The following is a 24,488-nucleotide window of genomic DNA, read 5'->3' as shown; positions in this document are numbered from 1 at the left end:
TTTGCTACAAATTGTCTTTCTGTTAAGGAATTGTTTTAAAAGGATTCGGATAACTGATTTGTGCAATGTGCATCTAATAAACAGTATTTCTGTATTTTACTTTAATACTTTCACATGTTTTATGATGAAGCTAGATATAATTTAAAGTTTGGGCCATTCTGGATCCTTTGGTTTTCACTGTGTTTTCATGCAAATTTCACATTTTCCTGGGTTTCTATTTAGTGTGTCTGTGTCTCCTTGTGTGCGTTCCAGATTTGACCTGGAGCAAAGCCAGTTTCAGGCTGAAGTACAAAGAGAAAAGAGCCAGCGGGAGAAACTGGCTCGAGAAAAAGACATTATAACTGGCGAGATATTTAACCTTCGCCAGCAGCTGCAGGTGAGCTTCTCTTCCCCTTTTCTCTCTGTACGATGAACTGTAATAGAGCTGATCCAGATGTGCACTGCATTTAGCTTTCCTTTTTTTTTTTTTTTTAACTGTCCACTTCTACCTGCAGGACAAGGACACTGAATTATACGCCACCAGTGTAAAAGTGCAGCAACTGAACTCAGAGATGCAGGATCTGTCCTCCCAGGAGTCCAAGGATGAGGCCTCGCTGGCCAAGTTGAAGAAACAACTTCATGACCTCGAGGCAAAGGTGAAAGACCAGGAGGAGGAGCTGGACGAACAAGCTGGAACTATTCAAATGTTGGAGCAGGTAGGGTAAAAATAAATATTTATATTGCTAAAACTTGCTTATGAAGCCCCAAGCAAGGTTTTGAACTAAAGAAATGCACTTTCCAAAGAACCTAAAGTCTGCAAACAAAAGTTTCTAACCAATATATTCTAATGCGTTTTTTTTTCCCTGGGTATTTATATCATGAGTCGTTATGTGTGTCTCCTCATCTTGTACTCAGACTAAGCTGCGGCTTGAGATGGAGATGGAGAAGCAGCGACAGAGCCACTCCAAAGAGATTGAGAGCAGGGATGAAGAGGTGGAGGAAATCAGGTGGTCCTGCAGTAAGAAGGTAGGCGTTGCTCATTTTGTTTCTTTGTCTAATATTATTTTCTTTTTCTAAGCCTCTCTTCTCTAGACTAACAATTAGGTCTGTTCAAGGGAACAGTGAGAAACAGACACTTCGATTCATGAATGCATTCAAGTTTCAACTGATTTTTGCAGAAACCAACATATTAGTGAGCTGGTTATTTTTTATTTTGTCCCCCATCGCTGAGCATAGAGGGAGAATTGGAAATAGCCTCTGTGCATCTGTTTGTGCATGTTGTGAGCATGATAAGTAAGGCACTGATTTCCATTTTTGTGTGTGGCAACATCTATATGTAACAAAGGATCCTTTGGAAAACTGTTACCATGTCAACATCCAAAATGGCTGCTGCCATACATAGTCAGAGTCAGATTTTCATTACTGTCGTTCGCACCACATGTGGTACATGTGGTGGAACGAAATTATGTACACAGGGTCCCAGTTACATCCAACAATAAAATGTAAAAGATAAACAATAATAACGTCTAAGATATGAACTAAGAAAAACATCAACTAAAAATACACCAAACACTAAAAGCATAAAAAAAAAAAAAAGTCAAACAACAGCACAAACATGAGTCTGTGTGAGCAGATGAGCACGCATGAACACCTCAACATGAAACAGATCAGCAGCAACATTGAAACAGATCAGCAGCAACATGATGTGATTTTTCACAGTGATTATTCTGGTTAGAGCTTCATGAGTCTAACAGCCTCAGGGTAGAAGCTGTTCCTCAGTCTAGTGGTTCTACATTTAATGCTCCTCAACCTCCTTCCTGAGGGGAGCGGGACAAAAAGTGTGTGTGCTGGGTGAGTGGGGTCCTTCATGATGCAGGTGGCCCTCTTTCTGCATCTGGAGGTGTAGATGTCTGTGATGGTAGGGAGACTGACTCCATTTATAGTCATTGATTTTGTGAGCTGGATAACATAAAAAACAAGTGAGATATCAACTTCCATTTTGGTGTGTGGCTGCGTCTAAACGTATGAAAGGTCACCATCTTAAATTGGGTTGCAAGTTAAAATTCAAGACAGCCACCCCTAGTGGATGCATATATTAAATATCTATCCAGTATCTATCTCTCTCTCTCTATCTGTCTGTCTGTCTGTCTGTCTGTCTGTACATACGTCTGTACCTACTTATGTATGGCGTAAGAAAGGTAGATGAATAGATAGATAGATACTGGATAGATATTTAATATAAGCATCCACTAGGGGTGGCTGTCTTGAATTTTGACTTACAACCCAATTTTAGATGGTGACCTTTCATACGCTTGTTTACGTACGTACATACTATCTAGTACGTATGTACGTAAACAATATACAGTATATAGACATGTTTGTGTGTGTGTGTGTGTGTATATATATATATATATATATATATATATATATATATATATATTTTTTTTTTTTTTCTTCTTCTTTCGGTTGCTCCCTGCATTAGGGGTCGCCACAGCGAACTAAGTCGCACGAAGACTTGGCAGTTATTTTTACGCCGGATGCCCTTCTTGACTACAGACCACCAAGCTACCACAGCCCTCTGTGTGGAGCAGAAAGCTGCTATCTAGGACACCCAGAGGAGCAGATAAATGAGGGTGGGGCAGGTCTGGGTGCTCCACCTACCCCACCCACATTTTTGATGTTGTCTGTACCGGGGCTTGAACCGGCGATCTTCCGATCACAGGCCCACCTTCTCTAACCTCTGTGAGGTTTGCGATTAGGAACAACAACTTGACGGAAGGAGAGGCAGAACAGCTCAGAATAGAAATATCAGCAACCCTCTCCAGTGCCAAACCGCCTCCTTCAAACCTCACACCACAGGAAAGGAAAGCTGTAACATCACTCAGCCAGGACCAAAACATCACCATTTTACCAGCTGATAAAGGAAGATGCACAGTAGTCCTCAACACTTCTGATTACCGGGAAAAAATAACTACACTACTGAGCGACAGCAACACCTACGAGACCCTGAAGAGGGACCCAACCAGCACCTACAAAAAGAAAGTCACAGATTACCTACAAAAACTTGAAAAGGAGAAAACAATCAATCGATCTTTGTATTATAGATTGTACCCAGGGGAAGCCACTCCCTGTCTTTATGGACTTCCAAAAATACACAAAGAAGGAACACCACTCAGACCCATCATCAGCAGCATGAACTCAGTGACATTCAATATTGCTAAACATCTGGCTGGTATTTTAGCTCCTCTTGTTGGAAACACACCTCATCACATAAAGAACTCCATTCATTTTGCTAACAAAGTTCAACACTTGAAACTAACCCCAGGAGAAACCCTTGTATCGTATGATGTGACCTCTTTTCACATGCATACCCATCTCTGAAGCAGTAGAAACCGACAGAAAACAACTTCTACAAGACAAGGACTTAATCAACAGGACCAACTTCACCCCAGACCAGATCTGCACCCTGTTGGATCTCTGCCTCTCCACCACTTATTTCAAGTTCAATGACAGTTTTTACAGACTGAAGCACAGCTGTGCCATGGGATCTCCAGTGTCACCCATTGTTGCCAATCTCTACATGGAGGAAGTGGAACAGAGAGCCCTACACTCCTATGAGGAAACAACGCCAAGCCATTGGTTCCGTTATGTGGAAGACACCTGGGTCAAAATCCAAGCTAAGGAAATAGAAGCGTTCACCAGACACATTAACTCGGTTGATAACAACATCAAGTTCACCAGAGAGGATGCAAACGCAAACAAACTGCCTTTTTTGGACTGTTTGGTTCAGATGGAAAGAGAGGACAGCCTCAACGTTGAAGTTTACAGAAAACCAACCCACACAGACCAGTATCTTCTGTTTGACTCCCACCATCCACTGGAACACAAACTCTCTGTCATCAGAACTCTACAACATCGGGCCAAACGCGTCCCCACGAAGACAGAAGGGAAGGAAAAGGAACAGAAACACATTCAAGAAGCTCTTCAAACATGTGGATATCCTAACTGGGCTTTTGTCAAGTCAGTGAGGAAATCTACAAAACATACTAATAAACAGAAAAAGGACAACAGCAGACGTAAAAACATTGTCATCCCTTATGTTGCTGGAGTATCAGAGAAATTCAGAAGGATCTTCAACAAACACAAGATCCCAGTACATTTCAAACCCAGCATGACTCTCAGACAGAGGCTGGTCCACCCTAAGGACAAAACACCCATACACAAACAGAGTGGTGTAGTGTATGCGGTCCAGTGCAGCGAGGACTGTCCAGACCTCTACATTGGAGAAACTAAACAGCCTCTTCACAGACACATGGCTCAACACAGGAGAGCCACCTCCTCTGGACAAAAGTCAGCAGTTCACCTCCACCTCACAGATAAGGGACACTCTTTTGAGGACCAAAATGTGCACATTTTGGACCGAGAACACGATGGTTTGAGAGGGGGGTGAAGGAAGCAATTTATATAAAATGAGAAAAGCCGTCTCTTAACAGAGGAGGAGGCCTCAGATTTCCATTTTCAAAAACCTATAATGCAACTTTAAAACAGATTCCCAGCCGGTTTTCACACTTGATGGGAACAGAGGGGCCTCGTCTGTGAATTAAATGAACAAAGACCTACTGTTAAGGTGTTTAGGTGTGAACTGCCAATCTACATATGTGTGTATGTCTTTGTGTGTGTGTCTTATCTCACTCAGCCTTATAACCTGAACCCCTCACTCACTGCTCTTTGAATTTAGAAAGCTCCTCGGATGAGGAGCGAAACGTCTTCTGTTACAAATAAAGTCCAGTTGTTTTTGTATTGAACGCTTTTTTGAACCTATATCTAAACAAACTTTCATCTTAAACATTCTAGAGAAAATAGTTGCAGGTCAGTTACGTGATCATCTGCAAAGAAATAATCTGTTTGAAGAGTTTCAGTCAGGGTTTAGAGCTCACCACAGCACTGAATCTGCACTGATGAAAGTTGCTAATGATATTCTCATGTCCTCTGATAATGGACAGGTGACTACACTGGTCCTGTTTGACCTCAGTGCTGCATTTGATACAGTTGATCACAATATTCTACAACAGAGACTTGAATATGATAATGGAATTATAGGAACGTCTCTAAATTGGTTTAAATCATATTTATCTGATAGATTCCAATTTGTAAATGTAAGTGATGAATCTTTTTCATACACAAAAGTTAGTCATGGAGTTCCTCAGGGTTCAGTGCTTGGACGAGTACTCATTATCTTTTACAGTATGTATATGTAGGTTTACAGTGTTCTTACATGCTGTGTAATTCATACCCACTTGAATATCTTGCACCAAACGTTTTAAGGTTTACTTGCATTCCTTGTTCAATTCCAACCCAGAAAAATCACTTGTTTCAAAAACTACAAATATTCACTATTCACGTCCTCCTGTGACGGGAAACATTGTGTACCACTTGTTAAGCTCTGTTTTAAAATAAAGTGCTTTATACAAAAGTAATGTATTAAAAAAAATTACAAAATGGTGTGATATTATGAATTATACAATGATAAGGAGTGCATAATTGGTCAAATTTATATTCACAACATAAAATTTAGCATAAGTTTATACCGTATCCAAAAATAGTTTAAATCACTCGCATGACAGGCGTTCCTTCAAAATAAGTTCGGAATTTATTGTTTGCATTTAAAACATCTATGTCTTTATATGTGTCCTGCAGCTGAAGCAGATGGAGATTCAGCTGGAGGAGGAGTATGAAGACAAGCAGAAGGTCCTGCGTGACAGAAGAGAGCTGGAGTCCAAACTTCTGATTACTCAGGACCAGGTACTTCCTTGACTCCCTCTTCTCTCTGTCAGCGCTGTTAAGTGTGTGATTTGGTGTGGGCCACTTCCACTGATTGGAAATAAAATGCTTTTGAGTGTGGAAAGGCAGTGTTAGTTTTAAAGGAGGGTAGATGGTTGTATGTGTAATAGTGATGACTGCAGAGGAGTGGTTTGTCATTCAGGTGAGCCAGAGGGATGTGGAGACTGAGAAGAGGTTGAAAAAAGACTTAAAGAGGACCAAAGTCCTTCTGGCTGATGCACAAATTATGCTTGACCACCTGAAGAGCAACGCCCCCAGCAAAAGGGAGATTGCCCAGCTCAAAAATCAAGTACGTAATCCAGGGACACAATTGCCTTACACTAGTACTGTAGTCTGGTAATGAGTGGCATTGCATACCAAAAAAATCTAAAGAGCAGATGAAACATCATCAGGCGAGTCCGGTAATAATCCTTCATCTTGACCCACTAATGTTTGTCCTTCCCATCCTGCCTGCCTCTTTCCATCTGCGTCTCTCAGCTGGAGGAGTCAGAGTTCACATGTGCCACAGCGGTGAAAGCTCGGAAGGGCATGGAGATTGAAATCGAAGACCTGCATATCCAAATGGAGGATGTGGTCAAAAATAAAATGCAGGTGAGTTTCACATCTGATTAGAATGCATCATGGACGTGCAACCGGCAATGCTGAGCAGAAGGAAACAAAGTGATAGTAACAGGTCTAGTATGCCCCAACACACGATGTATTTTTCATCACATTTATCTGTAATTTAACAATCGGTGTCTGCATTAAAATGGCAATAAACACCAGAGCTCTGTTGGCTTAGTTTGTTTCAAAACTCTTCTTTTAATGAGAAAGTAAAAGCAGAAACAACAATGTGTGATTACTTAAGGGCCTGTGCATATCAAATATTCTCTCTTCAAAATGCAGCGGGATTCTCATTAATATGCACCCATCAAGCCAAGCTGGGATATTAAAATAATAAACGCCCTTTGGCACATGTCTGATTTCAACGTTTTTGCTCTAATGGATAAATGAGCTTTATCGAATGTTTTTTTTTTTTTTCTTCCCCCTCAGTTTGCTCATTAATAGCTGTCTCCCGAGAGTTCTGCCTACATTTTAGACTCATAGACTGCAGATATTTGTGTCTCTTGGGATGGCATACAGTGTGCTGCGTGCTTGTGTTTTAGTTTTTAATTGCCACATTTATGGCGAGGGAGGATCCTGTAAATGTCTGAGATTAGAGAATGCACATCGAGTGCCGGCGTTTAGCCTCTGAACACAGATGATGAACTCAGTACATCGCTAGTACACTGCACTCGCTGCACTTTCACATGCCTAAATGAGCCAATTGATTAGCTCCAATTGGTGTCATCCTCCAACCAGAGCTCCTGTCCAGACTGTGTTTCAGTGCCATTAGATGAAATTCCAGTGTTTCCACAGGCCCGGCCAGCTAATGATCGTTTATTATATTCAGCAGCTCATAAATAAACCCTGTCATTCTGTACTGAGCTATGTGTTTCCTTCTCTGTTTGTCACTTAGTTGGAGGAGCAGGTCAGCCGTCTACAGAGAGAGAAGAACGACGTGCAATCTCGGATGGAGGAGGATCAGGAAGACCTGAATGAGCTGATGAAGAAACACAAAGCTGCTGTTGCACAGGTAGCTCAAGCTGTGGAGCTGCTCACCCACCTGTTTTATTCCATAAAGAAAATTAAACTCTTAATTATTGCCAGGCGTGACTATGTTTTTGCTCATCTAAGTGTGTATGCATATTTTTGCGTTTTTTTGTCTGTCTTTTAGCAAAATTTCTCATGAACCTCTTGACTTATATTAATAAAACTCTCAGGAAGTGATCAGTCGATGTCCCTCTACAGCTGAATACCTTTTGGGGTCAAGCCACTCCAAGATGGCTTCCACAGACAACTAACCTTAAAAAACACAAAAATGGATACAATTCAGTCAGTTGTACAACTATTGCTTTAAAAAAAATAGTTTAGCTGAGATAATTCCTAACATATGTTGAGCACTGATTGCACCAGATTTGTTTTTTTCCAAATTTGGCCAACTCTTATTTTGTCAACTTGGTGTTTTTATCAAAGTATGTCATGTACCACTAGCCAAAGTTTAATGAAGCTTTCAGGAAAAAAATCATTGCATGTACCTCTACAACTGTAAAAGTTTTGGAGCAAATCAAAGTAAAGATACACTCACAGCCAACTGACCTTAGAAAACACAACATGGTCCAAGTGTAAAACTCACCATGAGGAGCATCTTGAATCCTTAAACTAAGGAGTTCATCTCAGGAAAGCATTGTTAGGCAGCAGGTGATGTGAATTCCTTCAAGGAAATGCTAGGCCTTTTTTATTGTCCGTCATTTTCTGCACAGATGATTAAAATACAGTAGTCCCTTGTTTAACACGGGGGGGATCCGTACTGAAGCCCCGCGATAAGTGAAAAACCACAAAGTAGGAGTAGTAGTACAAGTAGTAAGTAGTAGTTATATATATATAAATATATATATATAAAGGTGTTTTAAACCCTTCCCACACTCTTGCAATATTCTAAACAATGTTTCTGAACTCTAAAGCACAGAATGTCATGATTTCAGCTCCCTTCCTCCGCTGCTCTCCCCTCCTGCAAGCGCTCTTGGCCACGCCCACTTTTTTTGCTCTGCATGGAGATCAGCTGATCAGCAGCAGGAGGAAGCTTCTCTTGCAGTGTGGACTGCATAGAGGTGCAGCAGGTGCTAAATAATTGCAAATAATTTATTTTAAATAAAAATTCCACGCCTATCATGCTGCTCATCTATCAGTCAGCCAATTGTGTGTTATGTACAATCTTATTTTGAAAAACCACGATAGTGATTTCGTGATAAACGAACTGCAAAGTAGCGAGGAACTACTGTATACCTAAACAGTTTGAGTTGGTGTTTTTTATTTTGTACACAAATAAAACAGTATAGTGATCCTTTGACTATTGTTTTTATGTGTCTGTCCATGTGATAGTCTGCCAGGGACTTGGGCCAGATCAGTGACCTGCAGGCCCAGCTGGAAGAAGCCACAAAAGAGAAGCAGGAGATCCAAGAAAAGGTACAGTACAGAGAAGTGTTCACAAGCTGCACAGCTGCCTCCTGGGAGCCTGTCTGCTGTCTCCACACTTCTCTCTGATTAGCCCTCAGCTTTTCACACGTTTTCCTTGATTATTGTGACCAAAAATGCTGGGTTTCTGTGGTAGCTTTCTTCTCAGAATTGCACACAATCTACATATAAATAGTACAAATCTGCAAAAAATTTATAGTCAAGGAGGAAAAAAATGTTCTTTTCCTTCTTGGTTTCACATGTATAGGCAGGCAAATTCAGCAGACCAAGACTTTTTTATCAGCATGGACCCACCACTTCTCTGTATGTTTTCCGGGATTTTAATTTAATAACACAAAAGCAGTTTATTTAAATGAATTGTGACAATTGGGAACCGGTACGTAACATAGAAAACCTTAGTACTGTGACTATTCCAACCCACTGGGAAGCAATGAATGCACCTGAAAAAAGCTGTTTTCAGCAGTCGTTCACAACTGTGTCATTTATTAAATGTCAAACTGCTATTTTGTGAAAACCAGTGGGCCGTCAATTGTTGTGCACTGTAATGTACATACAGAAGCATTTTTGTACTTTTTCAATTGATTCACATTTAAAATGTTACATTTCTGAAGCTGTATGTTAGGTTGGGTGCAATGCTTCTTGTAGTGATAGTTTTTTGCAGGAAAGTGCAACTTAGAAGAAAAAATAGTAAAATAATGTTATTATTTCATCTGTCAAATATTTTTTATGCTGTTCAGGGTCGTCAGTCCATCACAGGCTCAGCACAGACTTGCAGTGCACGTGCACACTCACACCTGAGGGCAATTTAGAAGCTCTGTTTAATCTCACGCACATGTTTTGGACTGTGAGAGGAAACTGGATAAAACCTCGCATGCACAGTGAAAACATGCACACTCCACACAGAAAGTCCCCAACTGAGATTTGAACCTGCAACCTTCTTGCTGTGAGGCATTATTGCTAACCAGTGGATGCAGTCCAATCCCCATTTCAGTGAAAAAAAAAAGTGTTTCATATTATTTATTTATTTAATGTAAATCTTAGTTCACTACAAATAGAACAAAATATGTCAATTATTTAGGTAAATCAAAAATACAAAACATTAAATACATCAAATTGCACCAAATTTAAATGACAGATGAGATTAAAAGTGGTGACAATCTGTTATCACATGTCAGTTCTTCCACAAAATGCACAGAAAACTGCATTTGGAATTTTTTAAAATTTTATTCCACACACAGTTATCTCACTTGTGGGAATAAATTCAAGTTTGATATGCTGCTTCAGCCACTAAAGTGCTGAACATAAAGATAGAACAAAAAGAAGAAAATTTGTACTTGGTCAACTATATTTTTGTTTTAAAAATATGTCTTAGAAATAAAGGTTTAAGGCTCTTTATTGTCGTTCGCATCACGTGGTACATGAGGTGGAACAAAATTATGTACTCAAGATCCCAGTTATGCCCCAAAATAGCAAAAATGTAAATTATAAAAAGAACCAGTATATAAGGATCTAAAATATAAACTAAACAATAATAATGTAAAATAATACAGTATATTAAACGTGAGTCTGTAGTGAGCAGATGGGCATGAATTTAGCAGTTTAGAGGCAAGTTATTAGCAGCATGGATAATCAGCAGCACAGGTAAGTTGAGGATCAGCTGCATGGATAATCAGCATCAATAAATAAATAAAGCTTATCCTATGGAAAACATGTATATTGCCCCTTAAATTATGCTACATTTGTAAAAAAAAAAAAAGAAAGTAATTTGTGGGTGTATAAGCAGAGTTGAAATTATGGGTTATGCTCATAGAAAACTTAGCAGATCTTCTTCCAATGCCAAACAGTTTACTCTGCTATTGCCTCTTGTTTTGAACTTCTGAGACCCCAAACACTGACAGGTATCTGAATGTCTTCTGTTGTGACTGATCTGGAAATAGCCTGTGGCATCAGGCAACTTCAGAATGGGATGCTATCCCACAGTAGTGGGTACCCAAGCTGGTGAGAAGCATCAGGAGGATGTGTCAGTTTGTTTTACCATATCATACCATTTTATTTATAGAGCACTTTAAAAAGCAACAAGGCCAACCAAAGTGCTGTACACACAGAAACAAACAGACAAAGCACACAGCAACACATAACATAATGTAAAATCTAAATATAGAAACAAAGTAATGGATAATAACATAATGATTAGCACAGTGTGATGCATACAGGTTCAGCAACAGATCATACAGTGTTGAAAGCCAGGGAATAGTGTAGGTTTTTAAGTGTGATTTAAAAACAGTGAGGGAAGGGGCCTGTCTGACAGGTAGAGGTAACTCATTCCATAGTCTAGGGCCTGCGACAGAGAAGGCCCTGTCACCTCTGCGCTTAAGACGGGTTACTGGAACTGAGAGAAGCAACTGGTCTGCAGACCTCAGAGAACGGAGACAGGCCTGTAGTTGGATACGATTGATGGGTCGAGGTTAGGTTTTTTCAGCAGAAGTTGAACAGCCGCATGTTTAAAGGTTTTTTGCCACCACACCTGAGGATAATAAACTGCTATTCACAATAGCGAGAATAGAAGGGCCAAGAGTAGGAAAAACCTCATTTAGTAGTTGGCTGTGTATGGTTCTTCCACATGGGCAACAGTGACCCCCGTGACCTGAAAAGGAAGAAGCGGGTAACCCAATAAATGACAGAGTCACACAAGAGTCGTATCAAAATGATTTTGCATTGACAGAGAAGATCTGACGATGGCATGAAGATTTTCAACCACATCTCTGCTGCTCAACTCACAAATGCATTTTCCTTACAAATGTGACCATTTGAAGGGAAACAGTCTCGCCAGCTATATAAGATTTATTGCCAAGAACTATTGCTACAACAAAGAGAGAAAACAAATCCCAAACACAAATTTCTTTAATTTTTGTGCTAACTTTATCATGTGCAATTAAAAAAAATAAAAAATCGAAATTTTAAAACCATCACGTCAAATTTTCATTAGTGACAGTCTTGCATACTTAAATTGTTAACATGATGTTATCACCCCTCTTTAATCTGGATTTAATTTTCTGACCAAGACTATTTAGCCTCCATGTAGATTATCAGTCAGAGGATAAAAAGCCTGCTGACGTTAGTCATCCTCTGACCTCTTTCTTCAGCATCACTAGCAGGTCAAAATCTTCACTTAGTCAGTGAAATATTTTAACAACCAACAGATGGCTTGGCAGTAATGATTGGGTCAAATTTTTCTGGCTGCACATCAGCACGTTAACATTGTCACTGGGAGCTTTTTAGCATGCTGACACGAACATATAGGTCAGAGCTAGAACATGTTTTTGTACAAAATGTCACAAAAGCTGCTGTTTCCACTACAGACTGTCTTTCTTGCTTTCATGCAGCTCAATTCACCACTGGCTTATAACTCCTTAAAAAAACCCCATTATATTTGAATCATTTAGCAGCATTTTTTAAATCTGATTTTGCCTACTTTTGAGCTGATTGCTTAATTTATCGTATCCTGCGAGGTGTCAGCTAATGGTTTTGTATAAATGTAGATTCACGTGGTAAAAAGGTTAATGCATCTGAGTTAGGCCTGTTTTTATAATAGAGCTTTCATCATGTTTTTCTAACAGAGTACCATTTGTTCAGAGAATAACCTTTAGGTGTGTCACATCATAATGCGTAGCCATTTACTTTGTTGATGTGTTGGTTTGCAAAATGGATTTTTTTTTTCTGGGTCACTGAATTGGAGTTTAGTTTGAAAGTAGTAATGTATTGTGTATCAACTCTGCTGTAGTCATTCAACACATTTTACAACTAAAAAAAAAAATGTTTTAGTCTATTCTAATCCAAAGTATTTTTTTTATATTTTTGTCCAAGATTGTTAATTTAAACTTCCTTAAGTTTCATTGATAGAATGCAGGTTTTCATCAACTTGTTTAAAATTCAATTCAATTAAAAAATACTTTATTAATCCCAAAGGGAAATTAAATGTTGTTGTAGCTCATCATCCTTGTTTCATTAAGATGTTATCGATACTGATGGCTGTGGGCAGGAAGGATCTCTTGTAAAGGTCTGACCCACAGCAGCTCTGAAGAAATTGTCCACAGATGCCATCTGATCTGTCCACCCAGACTCGGCTGGTCTCTTGGTTCCTCTGGGCTGCAGGACCGCCCGAATGCCGGTTAAAACTCCTCCCAGTTAGATGGCCACTCCTCCCTGCAGCTTGCTGAGCTGCTTGTTGCTGAGGACAGAAAGCTGCAGGTGCCGACCTTCCTCAGCTGCTGCTCTGGCCCCCAGCCTGGGGCCGGTTTGCGGTTGCTGTCGGGCGGGTGGGGCACATAGACGGCCCGACGCGGTCTCTGTGTGCCTGTTTATGTCTCGGGTTGGGTTTTAGGTGGTCTCCTCTCTTGGATCAATTTGGGCCCCCCATTTAATGTGGGGTCTACTTCCCCCTGTCGTGCTCCCCTCCGGTGGTGGGCCCCCTTGCCGCTGGTGCATTGGCGGCTCTCAGCATCTGGGGCTGGGTGGTGGGGTGTGTGCGGGCCCGCCCTGATGGCTGCCTGCTGGGGCCTGGGTGTCCTGGCTCTGTCAGGCCTCTGTTGGGGGAGTGGTACGACCTCGGGACTCGGGTTTGGTGTCCATGGCCGGATCTACTCTGGAGGGGCGGATTCCCGGCGGGGCCTGTGGACTCGTCGCTGCTACCTCCTGGGGTTTCTGCATTGTGGTTGCTGGGGGTTGCCGGGGGCTTCACTTTACTTCTCTCTCTGGGGGGTGTGGGCGTCCCTGTTGGGGGACTCCTGGAGTGCCAGGCTTGGGGACCGCTGTGTGTATGTGGCTCTTGTCTTCCCTGTGTTACCGTCGTGTCCTGTGGGGACAGGTCTGTGGGTCCCCACATCCACTATTGAACATTTTTATGGAGAAACCTTAAAGCGACAAGCATGCTCACACAGGTGTTTAGATTCAGGTGTTTATCAGATACACACTCAGTTGGGTTGTGGTGGCCACTAAATACATCTTGTATTACCATGTACTGTATAAAATACTTTCTAATGATGTTATACGTATCATTATATATGTTGTTTGTTGTTGTGGTTTCTCGGTTTTCTTTTTTTCTTTCCGCAGGTCTAGAGGCAGACTTCAATTATGTTGATTTGTGTTCTCATTATCCCTCTCTCGCTCCTCTATTCCTATCTCCTTCTTTACCTTTCAACCCTTCTCCCATTTTTCTGCTTTGTTTTCTTCTTTGTTTTTCATCCCCATGTCCATTACATCTGAAACAAGCCCAAAGCAAATTCTTATAAAATTTAATTTTCATATCAAGTGGAGCATTAAGGCCAGCCATAATACTCTGCTTGTGAAAGTAAATCTGTTGGACATCACCTTGACACTCAGACAATAATTCTGAGTGTCACAATGCCGGACAGGACAAGGGGAAAAAAAAAAAAAGCAAGCTGCAGGTGTCAGGGGATGATCCCATCCTTCTGCAGTCACGAGCTGCATGTCCTGCCATTTCCAGGATCTCAGTGTTCAGGCACTCAAGCACAGCCGGCAGGGAGACAGGAATGCATCAATGGTGCCTCCTTTTCAACTCATTTGAGATTTGGGGTTGAAGTTGAATTTGTGCTTTTGAGATGTTAATCAGCTGCTCCCAGTTATAAAAAAAAACAAACAAACACCTTGTTGTCATGGTTACGCATCATAACAAATGTCCAAAACTAAAAGAGTTTCAGTAAAAACCCTTCCAGCTGCACAGCATCCGATACCAAAGGAAACAATCATTCCCCCCCCCCCCCCCCCAAAAAAAAAAGAAAAGAAAAAGTGATTTTTGTCCAGAAAAAAAGGAATTAAAGTTTTCAAAAGCAAAATCTCAGAATGAAGGTAACAGAGCTGCTCCAACATGTAGCCACCCCGAGCGGTGCAATTCTAGAACCATACACAGCCAAAAAGTTGTTTTCTTTTCAATAAAAAAATTTTGGGACCAAATGGAGATTGTCCAAGGGCCACTTTTGGCCCCTGGGACACATTTTGCCAATGTCTGGTTCATGAAATATCTTTCATATGAGCCGCTAAAATATTTTGGAGATTAAAGCTGTTTTTAGACTGCAGCAGTCTACTTTAGACTTGGACGTGTTTGAGTGTTTTAGTCCTGTCAGACTAACTCTATTTCTATAAACTGAGCTAGTTCAAAAATCTTTCTTTACAACAAGTAAGATATATATGTTCACATTTCCACAGATACCCATTTCAAAAGGCTCAAAAATCCCATAAGGGGTCTTCTTGCATGGCTGTCTTTCTGTCTGTGTTAGCCCCGAGATGAACCATTGTTCCAGCCTCTTATCCAATACGTGCTGAAGTAGGACTCAGCTTCCTGCTACTCTGTAAAGGATAAAGCCGGTATAGCTGATGAGATGCAGTGGATTAAACAAATACAACCATCTGCTGTAAACAGCGTGCGGCTCAAAGCATAGATCTGAGCTCTTGCTTCTCCCGAACATCACATCATTCTTCTGTTTTGTTGAAATAGAAGTGTGCCGAAGTCTCTCCATGCTCAGCAATCAGAATATTTCTGGCTACACTTGAGATACACAGCAGGCTGCAAGCCACTGTTAAAGCGTGCCAGAGTAGGCACTGATTGTTATCTAAAGCATCTGACCTTGAAGTGGTTATCTCATTCCCAGTTGAAGGGAAATCTGGCTGCTTTAGTAATATCAAAGGAGAACTACCAAATCCTCCTTGTCTCGGATGCAGAAGTCCCTCATTAGGTGCCCTGCAGCCTTTCAGGCCAGTTTTATTGTGACGTATCTATCTTTCTTTTATCAGTCACGGAGAAAGACAAAAAAAAGGACTTAGATAGAACAAACGTGCTTTGCATGAAGCTGAAGCATTTTTCAAAGCCTGTGAAATTACCGTGACTCGCTGTTACTCAGCCTGAACCACAACCGCCTTTTTTTTTTTTTTTTTGACCCTTTTCGGTAGAATGAGGGCTTATCTTGAACTCATTATTCAGACTGGATGCACCTTATTTAGATTTACCAAGACAGAATAAATTAACTCAAAATGGGTGCAAAAGTAAACAGTAATTTATTTTAAGTGCACACACACACACAACATCAACGCTTCCTCTTGAGGTTTGTTCTTCACACAAAAGAGACGAAGTGGGAGGGAAAAAGGTAAAGTAAGAGGAGTTTGGTGAGTAACTGACTGTGTGCGTGTGTGTGTCTGTGTGGGGTGTGTGATATTCTTCCAGCTCCATTCACTACAGAGCCAGTTGGAGTTCCAGGAACAGTCCATGGTGGAGAAATCCCTTGTGAGCCGCCAGGAAGCCAAAATCCGAGAGCTGGAGACCAAGCTGGAGTATGAGAGGACGCAGATCAAACGCTTAGAGGTGAAAATACGTTGTTGGTAACACACAATGCAATTTTAAAAATGTAATATGAATTCTTTAAATATGGCCATTTAATAGTCTAGATTGATAAGATTGAAATGTAAAGTGAGTGCATAGTGTATCTCTGAGGTTTTGCTTGAGAAAGAGAAAAAACGACATTGATTCATATTTAAATTATATATTTAATTCTGATCAAAACAATTTCCTTCTCAATGCTGTTCATATTTAAAATATACAGTAAATCCCACTAAACATTTCTGTAAAGCACCAGTGTTCAGCAATGGCAATTCAAATGTGGTTTGACTTTAAAACTTAAAAGTAATCTCTTGTTTTAATGATAGTTTAATTTCTTATTTTTTCATCTTGAAGTTCACACAATGTTTCACTGAGTATCACCTCTTTGAGATTTATTTTTCAAGAACACGAGTTGGATGAGACCATAAAAATGTTTATAAAACAAAAATCAGAATTAGGATAAAAGCAGACAACCCATATGTTTGGTTAGTTTTTGTCAGTATTGTTGATACAAATGTAGGAGTGGGAATGTAGCTAAAGCAGCTAAATACATTTTAGGCCTTTATTTTGGAAAACAATGACAGGTTTAGCTTAAGAATGGTTCTTTTTTTTGTAAACAATCATCTCCTTTTTAGAAAATATGACTTTTAAATATAATTTTCTCTTTTATAGGATATTTATCAGAGTATCAATATTTTATATGTGCATGAGCATGTTGCAGGGTTATTTTAAGAACAAACAGATAAAATTATTTGAACATTTGGTGTTGGTTATACTGAAGACTTAGTAATCTTTATTTGTTATTTTTTAAAATAAGTAAATATTTTATCACCCACTGCCATAAAAGTTTGGCGATAAAGTTTGTATTTTGGCAAAATACAACATGTTTCACGAACCAGCGAATGAATTTTAATTAAACTCTTACAAAGTAATGACAGGATATTCATTTACAGATTGTTTACTTCTGGAGTCGACCATATTCAAAATGCTGCTACAGCTAATTAACCTTAGCGAACAACAAAATGGTTATAACTTCATCAGTTTTACAGATATTGAGCTTAATTTTGGTGTGGTAGTAACTGAGGGTCGTCAACACATTGTGCGCTAACAGACTGCACAACATTTTTGTTTCAAACTGAAGCCTCTGATGTAATGGATGATACACATTCCCTAAAGGAATCCTACTTTTAAACCTGAATTAAGCTTTAATTAGTGCAAAGTGTAAGCTAAAATTCATTTGTCAAGTCAAATTTATTTATAAAGCACATTTAAAACTAGGGATGCACAATATTGGATTTTTGGCCGATATCCGATATGCCAATATGTTAAAAGTTATTTGTCCGATAACCGATACCAATATTAATATTTTATTTCCTAAACCAACATACATAGACTACATAGCTTTCTGTGCTCTAGTAATAAAATACTACATTATTCTACATGGTTTTTGTCAATTTGACCTGCTACCAAAAAAGAGGACCAAAAATGATGTAACACTTCAACTTGGATTATGTTTAATGTCCAGTTTATTCATGACATTTATTCTCTCTAACACAATGACAACACTCAAACTGTGCAAATTATACATTTTCACAAATCTAAACTCAACCTGTTCACAAGCGACAAGTGAAAAGTGCATAACTAGTAGTGCAATAATAGAACTTAAAACAGAATCCTTTTATATCGGTGAGTTATTTTGATGGAATTGCCAATGTCTGATATTTAACTTTATCGCTAATATCAGCCGATACCGATACCATGCTGATAATATTGTGCATCCCCTCAAAAGAGTCGGGTGGAGAGTTTGCAGAAGTCCAGTCGCTTCAGGCTCCGGCTTCAGTCGTTGCAGCTCCCGTGCTGGGAAACAGGAAAATCCTGACATGACCACAGAGCTCTTCCGAGTCTTATGGGATTATAACATCTTCCACCTCTGAGTGGAACTCTGACGGACTCCACTCATGTGAAGTCCACTCGTGAGGTGAATTTGTGTCGAACAAGTAACGTCACTACTTCGGACGATTCACAGCTGTTCCTACGGAGATGCTGAAAGGGTGCGTTAAATGGAACCTGGTACCAGGGAGACATCTCCAGGTAAAAGAGTTGATTTATACCACCTAAGTGTACTGGGGAAGAAGTTGGGAAAACCCGGAGAGTGCCGTTCTGATGGTGACACAAACATTCTCCCTCATCCATCTTTTTCTCCCTCTAAACTTCATCTTTCCATCTTTAAAATTCTTCTATCAAGTAGAAATTAATCCAGATATTTTTTAGAAATGTCTGTGTAAAGTTTTCTGACCACCGCCGTGTGGTTAATCAAAATTGTACAGCTTGCCAAAATTAGCCATGTTGTTATTTTCCATATTTTGCCAATTAATGTAAATGTGTGATGTGTTAAACTTTGATTCTGTTAATAAATGACCCACTGTCGTTGGTGAGTCAAAGATAATTAACGTCTCACGTTACATTTCTAAATTCAATGCACATTATTATACAGTCCAGAAAAATGAAAGAATCCGTTTAATTTATGAATATATATATCAGTATATGTTCATACTGCATCACAGCAACTGTTACCAAAGTGCTTAACAATAATCACAATTTGGATCAGTGCTAACTAAAATGGCATTTCATATTTCTTCAACTTTTATTTATACCCTCTGAAAATGTGTGTTTGAATGTTTTGAAATTTAAGTTAAGACACGATGCAGCAATGTTTTGGATGACTGAAACTACTGACACTGTTGTGTTGCTGCAGAGCACAACAAGCTGTGTACAACAGCAGCTGCATACACAGAAAGCATTTCTGCATTTGCTAACACAAAAAAGGCTTTTCTGGTCTTATAGAACAATGTTAAGCTTTTACTCATGTTGGTTTAACCTGAATTACAGATCTGTCATGGAAGAGGAAATCTTGACTAAAATGTTGGACCCTGCAAATATGATTACACATTGGCAACATTACATTGCTAATATATTTTACATATTTTCATTAGTCAAGCTGAGAAATGTTAAAACAGCTTGCTATAAGGATACGCTTCACTAATTCCTGTCTGCAGAGTATGGTGAGTCGTCTAAAGGAGAATCTGGAGAAGTTGACCGAGGAGAAAAACCAACACATCACTGCAGAAAACCGAGAGAAAGAGCAGAACAAGCGCATGCAGAGGCAGATGAGGGACGTAAAGGAAGAGATGGCAGAGCTGTCCAAGAAGGAGGCGGAGGCAAGCCGGAAGAAGCACGAACTGGTAAGAGTTCAGGTGCTGAGTGACCTCATCTACGATTAAGTTAGCTTAGGTAACCGTGGTGTCGTTCATTCACCAGGAAATGGACATTGAGAGCTTAGAGGCAGCAAATCAGAGCTTACAAGGGGACCTTAAGCTGGCCTTTAAGAGGATAGGGGACCTGCAGGCTGCCATCGAGGACGAGATGGCGAGCGATGACAACGACGACTTAATCAGCAGGTACAGAACAGCTTTAGCACTTTCCAGAAAGAATGGAGGACGGAGTTTTCACAGCTGACAATTTGAATTGACAACACAGTGTGTTAATGACGTTTTTATTCCACTTTAAGGAGACCCCGCACATGCACATGCAGGTTCACTTCTACAGTTTACCGAGATGCCAAAAGGAACCGAGCCATCATTAATATTTTTAATTCCAACAGCGCTTTTCATGCTGTGCCAAGTCAAACTGTATAAATATCACTTCTGTTTGCTTCAGTAGATCCTGTAATGATTTTTTTGGGGGGCTCTTGCAGTGTAGCTTAAAAAAAAAAACCCAACAAGACCTGCTACTTTTCCAAATGGGGTGCCAATCATTCCTACATACGTCTCTAACCCTTTTGTGTTGAATGACTCATACTCTTTTTGTCAGCCTCCCAAATGGTTGAATTCAGCCTCCTGCCTCTGATCCCTCGCCTCTTTGCTGGTTTTTCTTGTTTGATTTCTGCCTCCCTCTTTACAGTGGGGTTCAGGGTTATGCTCGCTCTGAACCCAGGGAGGTAAACAGCGGCTGCTATAATACAGACATCACACAACAACACACAGCGGCTCTGTCTGAGCAGGCAGTTGATTTAACATTACACAGAACAATGGACGGGTATTTATTTGTGTAAAATGTTTTACTTGGTGTTATGTTATTTTGTCCTCTGTTATTTTTGTCAGTATCACCTTCACTGTTTTTCCTTTTTTTTTTCTCCTCTCGTTCCCTTTTTGGTGTCATCTTCACTTCTGGCAGTTTGCAAGACATGGTGACAAAATATCAGAAAAGAAAGAACAAAACGTGAGAATGGAAAATGCATCCTTTGTTTCTGCCATTGTGTTTGTGGGTTGAATGTTTTTTTTCACACTCATTTTTAACCACAGGGGAGAATAATGCAGTATTTTTTTTATCCTCTTTGTTTTTTTCCCAATAGCCCTGCGAAGAGAAGACATTTTAAATAAATTGGAAAGCAGTGTCTGATAAAAGCCATGTTTAAAGGATGGCCCGATGTTCAGATTCGTTCCTTTTTGTTTCTTGCCAAGTGTCTGAAGGTGCACACAGTCTGCCTCACTGGAGATTTCAGGGCTTGTTTGTTTTATGCACAAAGACATTTAAACAAGAACAATCAACCATTAATCTGAATGTTCCCCACATTCATGTTAAGCAACAAAATCGCACTGCTTTGGAAAACAAATTTAAACAAAGTCAAGTGAAAGAGACATAAAAAATACTGCTTTTTTGTCTCTATTAAAATGTTTGCATCAAACACTATATATGTTTTTTGCTTTTAAAGTGACATTGCATGTTGTTTGTTTGGATGAATAGATCTGAACGTTGCACTCAAAGATCTTCATCTTTCCTGAAGCATGCAAAGACAAATATTATCTGCCATGCTTTAAATCCTAAATGTTCGATTTAATTGAAGAAATTGATGAAAAAGCACTATATTAACATTTTAAAGCGAGTAGTAATGTCATTTACACAAACTTAGCGTAGATTTGACTTAAAGCGATGGTTCAGAGCTTTTAAATTGAAGTTCTTTGGAACGATTGTAAACAGTATCTTACCTGTTGTAGATAGCTTGGTAAATTACCTCAGTGTAGAGGAACATTTTCATGAGCTGATGACTAATCATATCCAAGACCATAAATAGATTGCTACCATCTAAAAGCAACTTTAAACTTCACAATGTACTTGCAGTTCATACAAAGTTTATTTATGAACATTTTCACAAATCTCAGTTTTGCATTTCACTACTGAAAATGTCCCCAGCATACACTGGAAGTGCTACAGCCAGCTGCTGCTGCTTCAGTTCACAAATAACCATGGAACTTGACATTAATAATTGTGTTTGATGTTGACCCTGCCTGGACTAGCATAGATCTGGTCAGAGTTTATTTTTTTCTCCAATCTGAGGTTGTTCAAAGAGATATCTACAACCGGTAAGATGTTAATTGTTCATAACTTTTTACTTTAAAAGCGCTGAACTGTTCTTTTATAGTTGTGAGCCACATTTGGGACCGTGAAGAAGACATTTAGACTACATGTTCATGGCTGCATAGTTGGCAAATCAGTGATTCTGCAGCCACAATACGTAGTTATTTTTCTTTTTCATGCGTGTGGCTTTTCTGCTAACCCATTCATTAAATTATAGGGTTGTAAAACCATTCACCTTAATGCTAACGTTTGAGTTGCTTTGATTTAAACATGTTCAGTGACTGCCTGCTAATGTTAATGTTTTTTCTTTTTTTGGACAAACCAAAGACCGGTTTTCTTCCAGTTTTCATACACTGATAATTTCTCATGACATCTTATTAAAACCTTTAAATTTTCACCACAACATATTAAATCACTATCCGGTTCAAAGCACGTACTGTTCAACTCTCCTTGATTTAATCTCAATAATTTCTTTTGCCTATAATATTATATTTCACTGCTTCGCCTTTTCATATGATCACATTTTCATTAGGGAAGCCATGTGAAGCAGTCTCTTCTCTTTCATTTTATGCAACTGAAAGAATAGAGCAACGATTTGCCATGTTGACTTAATCACATTTCCTCTCCTTCAGCATCGTTGCATTAGCAACATGGATGAGCAGTAATAGAGGAGGTGATTTTTCTTGTAATTATGAAGGAGAATTTCCAGATGATTGGTAACGCTTTCTTAATATTTTTGCACTCAGTGCTTCCAAATGATGGTTACAATAGCAAATAGGATTCTTACTTTTGCTATTATTACAGGGGCAGATAATGTAAAGTAAATTAGTGCTCTCTAAGCTGGGTTTCTCCAGACTTGCAGCATAATATAATTGTTTGCATTTTTTTTTTTTTACTTTAGCATGAGGCAAACAATAAATAGTACCATTAAGACTAAATAAAGAAATTGCATTTCCTACGAAAATGCAGTGTGAATGTTTATTCCTGAAGAACTTGCTGAAAAACAGCTGAAATTAGCTAAAACATGCTGAAATGTAACTGAAATGGAAGAACAAGCTTAAGTTAGCAGAAGAAAGTAAAAAGAACATACATTTGCTGAATTTGGTTTGAATAAACAGAAATGAGCACAGAAATGATAAAATTAGCTCTAAAAGCTAAGATTATTTTAAAAATGCTGAAAAGGTAGAAAGAAGCTTAAATTATCAGAAGGAAGTGAAGAGAACACAAATGTATCCATTTTGGCTGAAAGAAGCAGAAATGAGCACAAAAAGTGGAAATCATCAGAAAAAAGACAAAATTAGCTAAAAAACTAACAAAAACAACAACAAAAGAATGCTGAAAAGTAGCTAAAAAGCTGAAAGAAGCTTAAATTATAAGAAGGAAGTTGAGAGAGCACATTTTTGCTGAATTAGGCTGAAAAATGTTGAAATAAGTGCAAAAAATGTGGAATTAGCTGAAAAAATAAAACAAGCATAAAAACAGCTAAATAGTAGAAAAGCTGAAACTTGCATAAATAAGCTGAAAGGAGCATAACAAGTTGAAATCGGCAGAAAGAAGTTGGAAGAAGCACAAGAATGTTGTTAGCAGAAAGAATCTGAAAGGAGCACAAAACAGCTGAAAAAAAACAGCTGAAAGTAGCTGAAAAAATGCAGAAGGAAGCTGAACCAGAACAAAATGTGAAAGGAGCAGGAAAAGGTTTTAACAGATCTAAAGATTTGAAGGATGTAAACTTAGCTCGATTCATTTTCTAGAAGAACAAAAAGTGGCAGAAAAGGCTAAATATATCAAAAAGGTAAAGCTGCACCAATGCCAAAAAATTGTATTAACCCTTCTCCTGGACGAGCTGAACATCTTGATATATGATTTGTTGAAATGGCACAAAAATGATGGAATGAGAAAGATGCTGAAAAACATAGATCACAATAGAGTGAATGCTTCATAAACATTCACACAATTATACCACAGAGGGCTGTTTTGTAAACTATTAGCTCTTCTTCAGTATTTATCATACAGGTTGTCTAGTTCTTTTGGTTTAGTGTTTGGTACTGAATGTAAGTATTTGTGACAAAGATTTACAACCGGTGCAGGCAAACTGTCAGATGAGATTAACGTTCACTTCTACAGACCTGAGGCTTGTTTATATCCACGAGCCTCTGGACTGGTTAGCTAGCATTGTGGGGGCCAAGGACAAATCGGTTGTGACACCGTTTTTACAGCACTCAATTGCAAGATGCCGTTTACTCTGCGTGCTTGTATGCGTTAGAGTAAGGCAAAGGGAGAGAGGGTTTAGCCATTGGCTGGTTTCAATTTTAGTAATGTATCACATTAAAAAGCCGCGGCATCACAGAGCTGACAAATGGGCAACATGTGTAATCAACTTGCTAGTATTAATGAGCCCATTATCTTGTTTCTGATGGGCTTTTATCGGTCGTAGTTAATATGCAGAAGTGGAGACAGGGAGTGGAAAATAAAGGGATGACATATAATAGCTGTGCGGGTACTGCAAGTTTTTGTTTCTTGCCTCATAAAGCGCCTCTTAAACTCTGAAATAAAACTGATTTTAACTGCAAAATGCTTTAACCTGGCTATTAAGATGCTCTTGGATTATTGTGACCTCCCTCTTTAAAAAGAAGAGGCTCTAATTTGAGATGTTAACACTTTTAAAACTAGTGAAGGCTTTTTTTTTTTTTTTTTAACCAAAGACTGCATGCCCTTTGCTTTCACTACACAATGCTTCACAATACTCAAATACCACCAGCTCGGCAACCAGCCATCTTGTTGCTTTTAAGCCGACTGTCAAAAAAAAAAAAAA

General features: G+C 39.2%; 1 protein-coding gene across 1 annotated transcript in view; it reads left to right on the top strand.

The window, feature by feature from the left end:
- LOC119420643 (unconventional myosin-XVIIIa) overlaps positions 1 to 24,488 on the top strand; it is a 145,701-nt gene that overhangs the window by 100,023 nt on the left and 21,190 nt on the right. Inside the window, exons 28-39 of the mRNA XM_037688062.1 lie at positions 253 to 376; positions 495 to 695; positions 895 to 1,005; positions 5,677 to 5,781; positions 5,963 to 6,109; positions 6,298 to 6,411; positions 7,319 to 7,435; positions 8,782 to 8,865; positions 16,109 to 16,246; positions 19,318 to 19,503; positions 19,580 to 19,719; positions 20,495 to 20,539. Of these exons, the coding sequence (XP_037543990.1) occupies positions 253 to 376; positions 495 to 695; positions 895 to 1,005; positions 5,677 to 5,781; positions 5,963 to 6,109; positions 6,298 to 6,411; positions 7,319 to 7,435; positions 8,782 to 8,865; positions 16,109 to 16,246; positions 19,318 to 19,503; positions 19,580 to 19,719; positions 20,495 to 20,539 (1,512 nt within the window). The remainder of the gene's footprint in view (positions 1 to 252; positions 377 to 494; positions 696 to 894; positions 1,006 to 5,676; positions 5,782 to 5,962; positions 6,110 to 6,297; positions 6,412 to 7,318; positions 7,436 to 8,781; positions 8,866 to 16,108; positions 16,247 to 19,317; positions 19,504 to 19,579; positions 19,720 to 20,494; positions 20,540 to 24,488) is intronic.

Source organism: Nematolebias whitei, chromosome 14 (genome assembly GCF_014905685.2).
Source record: "Nematolebias whitei isolate Nwh7 chromosome 14, NemWhi1, whole genome shotgun sequence".
Lineage (NCBI taxonomy): Eukaryota > Metazoa > Chordata > Actinopteri > Cyprinodontiformes > Rivulidae > Nematolebias > Nematolebias whitei.
This window is presented reverse-complemented; position numbering and strand designations above follow the sequence as displayed.